General features: G+C 46.9%; 1 protein-coding gene across 1 annotated transcript in view; it reads right to left on the bottom strand.

The window, feature by feature from the left end:
* Positions 1-5,738, bottom strand: part of Slc28a3 (solute carrier family 28 member 3) — a 75,963-nt gene extending 70,225 nt beyond the window's left edge. Inside the window, exon 1 of the mRNA XM_023699187.1 lies at positions 5,561-5,738. Within this exon, the coding sequence (XP_023554955.1) occupies positions 5,561-5,620 (60 nt within the window). The 5' untranslated portion in view covers positions 5,621-5,738. The remainder of the gene's footprint in view (positions 1-5,560) is intronic.
* Between the last annotated feature and the right edge of the window lie 584 nt (positions 5,739-6,322).

Genomic DNA, 6,322 nt, shown 5'->3' with positions numbered 1-6,322 from the left:
AGACTTTTAAAAATCATAGCTGACAAACTGTTCATAATCAGAATATTTAAAGAACTCTTTGAAATCACTAAAAAAAGGAAAAGTCCTGTGGAGAAAATAACCAAGAGATTTGCGGGGGTGCAGTGCTGACAACTGAATGACAATGATAGGAGGAGCCATGTGCAGCATGTGATGTTTTGGTCAACCATGAAGTACATCTGTGGTGGTGGTCCCATATGTTGTGATGGAGCTGAAGAACTCTGATTGCCTGGAAATGGTATAGGTGTTGTGAGGTGATAGTGTGAGGCACAGCTCGTGTTTGTGGTGGTACTGGTGTAAACAGACCTACTGCACTGCCAGTTGTCAGAAACTACAGTACATAACACTTGCTAAAGCTGATAAATGACCTTGGCTGGTTTATGTGTTTACCACACCATACTGTTTATTATTATTCTAGAGTATACTCTTTCTACTTACTGAAAAATTAAAGTACAACAGCATGTGATGTTACATCAGTGGCAGTGAAGCAGGGGATTAGGGTGTGGCAAACTGACTGGGCAAGTGGGTATGGCCTGCAGGTTGCAGTTGTCAAAGCTCTACATGTGGGATGGATTACAGACTGCTGTCTTTAACTCTTCTTGCAAGAACATGAGCAGGTTCTTGAAAGGATGGCCTAGATCTGATCTAGCCTGAGGATAGAGAGATACAGATGGCTGCCATCAGGGTGGGGGCCACTGTGAAATGCGTACCCATCCTGTGGTCACATGGTGCAGCTCTTTTCTTACCTTTCATTGGCCTGAACTCACTCTACAGAGCATGTTTGTCTTTTTCTATCTTTAATAAATGTAAAACCTTGCTAACCTTTTAGATTTGACCAATTCTTTGTTCAGGACAAGAAGAAATCTAGGAACTATCTCTAGAAGGAGACCCCAGCACCTCAAAACTCTGTGACAGCAGCCTCATGCAAGAGGCCATGTCAAGTGGTTGGCCAACCCCATCTAGGTTTATGTTAGTCTGTTCCATGGTATTTACACAACAAGGAAATCACTTAAGGATTATCTCTCAGAATACATCCTGTTGTTAATGTATGATGTCTCTGTCACACAAGAATGGCTGAAATGAATGGCTGGTAATGATACAGAGGAGGAAAAGGAGGAGGAAGATGAGAAAGAGAAGGAGGAGAAGGAAGAGGAGGAGGAGAAAGAGGAGGAGGGGAAAGAGGAGGAGTTTCCGCTCTGCTGAAAGAGGAGGGAAGTGACACAATCCTTTAGGAAAGCAGTCTGTCACTACTAGTAAAGAGAATGGATATATCTGTTCCAGCAACCTAGTGACTTTACTACTGGAACAATGCACAGTAATTTGTAAAGTTTCTCCTGGAGGAGCATATATAAGGGGGTTCATAGCTGTATTGTAGAAGTGTCAAAAATCCCAAATGAAATAGATGTTCACCAGGGCTAAAACATGTTGATGGTGGGACATTTAGGGACAGAGCATGAGACATCAAAAAAACTAGGTGAAATGCAGTTATGGGGAACACCATGGATAAATCTTAAAAACAGAAAACTGAGCAAAGAAGCTGGATATGAAACAATTTATCCTACTTAATACTGTATACACTTTAAAGTAGTGCATAATATATTGTATGCGTCCTTGGTTAGATCAAGTTCAAAAGCAGCAAAAGTGCTCCTGGAAGGATGAAGGTGAGCCTGGAAGCACTTCATGTAGAGCTGGGACAGTGCAAAACCCCAGGGAGCTCCTTCAGGGAGAAGGCAGTCATAGCAACGGGCAGGTTTGGGGCTTCAAAGGATAGCAATGCCCTATTTCCTGACATGGGTGGCCACCAACTTCACAAGACGGTGCGTACTTGGTTTTAGGTGCTGCTCCAAACCCTGTGCCCTCCAGAAGCCCTGGCCTTCCCAGGTTCCCCCGCAGCAGTTCTCTGGGCCACACTCTTACTTATCTCTCTACTGGTGGGCTCTTAAGGAAGATCAGATGAATGCAGGACATGAGCTTTTCTAGTGTATCTATCTAGTGTTTCATATCTGGGCTTGTATCCAGTTGTACGGAGTCACTCAAATTCCAACAGGCCTCAAGTGCATTCTTTTCCTTGTTCTAATCATATTCTTAGACTTCCACTCTACAAAAAGGAATCTCTCCTATGCTGCAATCCCAAGCTAGAGGCATTGGCTCCTCACTCTTTTGCCTGCCTCAGTACCCGGGCCCACTGTTTATGCGCTCACACTGTGTGCCGGGGCCTCGCTTTCACAATACACACGCCTGTATTACATCTACTTTTCAGTGTGGCAGCTCCTTTTCTCGTCTTGACAGTTCTGACATAGGTAGCATCACCACTCTGCCTTGTGGAGGAGAATGTGAAGGTGCAGACAGCAGTGGCACCTTGGATTATATGCTGGCCCTTTGGGACCTCCTGGGTCAATATAAGAGCCTCCACACCAGCACTGTACTCCTGCCTCTGGCCTCCTGAAGATGGCCGTACTAACCTTACACCTCACCTTGCACCACACATAGTCTCCCTCCATTTTCTCAACTGTCAGCAGGACTACCTGGCACCTCACGAGAAGGGATGATTTGAACATATCAATTTCCACAATGCCCTCTCCTCTCCTAATGCCTCCAGAGGCACCAGGCTACTGTACTTCCCTGAACCTGGCCTCCATCCCAGATGCCTGCGTGGCTCTTTCAAGGCCTCGCACTAAGCACAGCTCGCCCTGTTTGCATACGAGGCTCTGCTCACTTCCCCCATGATACTCTCATAGGTCTTACTATGTAGTTCAGACTGACCTCGAACTCATTGTGTAGCTCAACTTGACCCCAAACTCACTATGATGCTCCTGTCTCAGCCACCTGAGTACTGGGATGAAGGGAGGTGCCACCACACTCAGCTTGCTATGCTTCTTGAGGGCAGAAATGGTGCTTCTCTCTGGTGTGCCCTTTTAGTGATGGCCACGTAGAGGGCATGGGCAATGACTCTTCTGGAACAGAGCCATGGAATTCCTTGTTTACAGGAGCACAAGAAGGAGAAGCCCAGTCCTCGGCTGCTAGGGATAAGCTGCTGCGGAGATTCCTGCTGGTGTGAGGTGCCTACAGTCTAGGGTGCTTTATTGTGATAGAAGAGTGTGAGGGCTGGAAATCAGTGCCACTGAGGTGCCACCCCGTGCCATCCAGAAGCAGTCAGTTGTGTGACAGGGGTTCTTCTCTGCAGCAGCTCGTCCCCACTGCTGCACTCACTGTGACTCTGTCCCACTCCGTGGGGGAGCCACACAGGTCCCATGCTGAACACCTTTCCTCCCTCCCTTACCACTTATAAAAGGGGCTGTCATATGCCCTTCCTGCCAAAATACAGTGAAACCTTGGTGTTCAAACACAGTGTTTCAGAAACATGTTCTAATCTGACGCACTTGTATATTAAAGCAAATTTGCCCATAGGTAATAATGAAAACTTAGATGATTGTTTAAAAACCTGAAAATATTCATAGAAGAATATTTAAAATGCTGCATAGAATATGAAATAATAAAGAGGATTTAAACAATAAAGATAAATAAATTAATCTGCACTTTTACCTTCGGAAGGCTTCATAGCTGGGGTGAGGGAGAGAAGAGGGCCATTATGCAGGATGACTTTCACTATCACTAATGGAATCGCTGCTACTTACTGGGTCAAATCTTTTTTTTCTTTCATGTAGCTTTAACAAGGAACCTATCTAGTGCCACTTGCTTTTGCCTCATTTTGAGGATTTCATGGAGATGTGACATTGCATGGTTGCTAAACAGAATCACTGGTCGCACCCCTACAGCCTTAGTCAGATGATGTTTCCCACAAAATCTTGCACTGTTCCCTATATTTTACACATCTCTCTAATCTTATTTGAAGTAGAGATTTCTCTGCCTTTTTTTTTCTCATCTGAGCTGAGATCATCTCCTCCATAACCTCTGGCTGTCAAGAGCTGTGTTGAGAGAAGATCACACACAGTCCCACAGAGAGAGAGAGAGAGAGAGAGAGAGAGAGAGACAGACAGACACAGAGACAGCCATTGGCTCATGAAACATTTGGCACCATGTATTATTTGCATTGCCAAACATCACTTATTAATGAAGTTAACTGATTAGAAATGCTTGCACATATGTTGCCAGACACTCATAGAACAGGTAACTCACACTCCAAAATTTTACTGGACTGGGAACTGAAGGTGACTGAGCAGAAGCAGATGCAGCAGACATGCTGCTCTTCCCTGTTTTCCTATAGGCAGGCATGGGGTTCCCTCCCATAAGCAGCCCTTGTCCCAGATGGGATGGAGGACAGCCCTGGCCCCGGCCAGGCAGGGATGTTGAGATGAGCCTGCCTAACCCACTTTAACAGCGGTCACCTAGACTGTCCCCCCAGGGACGTCCTTATACTTCCTGTTCCCTGGCTCACAATGTAAGTGGCCCTAAAAACATCCTTTTTCTTCATCCCATCACTTCTCACACCTTGTTTCCCTTGGTTAGAATGGTACACAAACTCCCCAGCCCAACTTAGCTACCGGGTTGTGGTTTTTTATTTTTCTGCGAGGCCCCCGTACGTGGGAAATTTAAAATATTTCTAAAACTTCTATGTTTTTCCTCTGTTAACTTGTCTTTCATCAGGATTCACAAGTCTCAGGAACTGGAAGGGTTTCCTTCCTCCACATTTACAAACCGTGAGGAGGGCATTATCCTGACTATTGTGCAGACCAGCACTCGGGGGCTCAGAAAGCGTACAGGGGCTCGAGGGTGGAAAGTTGGGACTCCTGGCAAAGATCCTTTATGAGCCTCATTCTTTGCCAGCACCTAAGAGCTCTGTTTCACTCAGCTGTGGCCACGAGGTCCAACAGGCACGCCCCACTCGTGTGGATCTTGTCTCTTTCGCACAGCTCTCAAGTTGAAAGCCAGGATGGAGACCCGACTAGGAGCAGCTCTGAGAGTCTCCATTCCACACCTGCCTCTGGAATGGCCTGGTCTTTTTCAGCACTGAGGAGTGCACAGCAGATGCGGGGCTGCAGAGCTAACCCAGCTCCTCCTGGTATTTCTGGCAGGTTCCTTCTGAGACTGTGCACCCAGCCCCGGCCAGCATTAATCACGCAGTGAGCTTTGGCTAATGACAGATTGGTTTGCATAACTCGGCCACTCTGGGGCAGGCACGGGGGTCACATCGGATGGAGGCTCTGGACCTGGCTTAAAGAAAGGAATCCAGAGACCTAACTCCAATCAGGACCTGGATCCCCATTCTTTTCTTTTCATCAGCTCTCTGGAAAGGTGCCTGCAGGTAAATATTGCAACTGCCCTGGTGCTCTGAGCCGCGGGGGAAGAAAAGAAGGAGGCAGTTTTGTTTCTGAGTGACATAGCAAATTCAGAGCAACACAGGTATTGAAAAGAGACTTTTCAGGTTTGTCAACCCAGAAAAGCCCAAGGAAAAAAAAAATAATGGGCTGAAGGTGTGCCCTCAAAATAATCCCTCTGCTTTTGCTAAGTAAGTTGCTAAGGTGCAAAGAAAGAGCAATTGTTTCCACTTGCTTGGTCTCAAAGGGGGGAAAGAGCCACTCACCTGGAAGCTGCTGTTGCTGTAGCCCTGGCCTCTGAGGGCTGCCGGGGGTGTCAGCTCCATGTTCTGCTCTGCTGTCTGGGCTCCGAATGCCTTTCCAAGGTCTGAGCAGATGTCCTCCTAGTTGGGCAAAAGAACACAGCCTCTGCTGATGTCACAGGGCCACCTGCAGCTGGGGAGACCTGGGCATTGCTTCAGTTTGGAAACTTCTGAATGACGGGCTGGAACCAGCTTGGGGTGGGGCTGGAGGGGCCAAGGGGCGGGATAGAGGCATCTAGGGTGGCCCGCCCTCCTCAAGCACCTTTCCAATCATTCCTGTGGTTGGCTTCTCTTTTCTCCTGGAGAGAAGACTTTGGTAGTGTCCAACAGAGAATGACTCCTTCTCTACAGTCCTCAGAGAAGTGTGCATATTGAGGGGGATCAGGATGGGGGAGTAGGGACCACAGGTTTGGTTCCCATCAAGGGAATTCTCTTTAGTGCCAGCATGTTATGTACAGCATATACAACTCCATGTTCCATTTGGGGAAACTGAGGCTTAGGAAAGTTCTCACAGCTTGTTCAGTCACCTAGGTAATAAAGGGCTGATGAATGTCAGGTTCAGGCTGGGTCATTCCAAAACCTCTCACTATATCACTACACCAGGCTGAGTGACTTTTGAGAATCCAACTTACGAAAGTACAGAGAAGTGGCAGGAAGTGAAGGGTCACCAACTGCTTACTTAGTACAGGAATCCTCATTTTATACAATTCTTTCAAAATAGGGATT

The sequence above is a fragment of the Octodon degus genome, unplaced genomic scaffold, assembly GCF_000260255.1.
Source record: "Octodon degus isolate 3935 unplaced genomic scaffold, OctDeg1.0 scaffold00111, whole genome shotgun sequence".
NCBI lineage: Eukaryota > Metazoa > Chordata > Mammalia > Rodentia > Octodontidae > Octodon > Octodon degus.
Note: the sequence above shows the minus strand (reverse complement) of the source record. Positions and strands in the feature narration are given on the sequence as shown.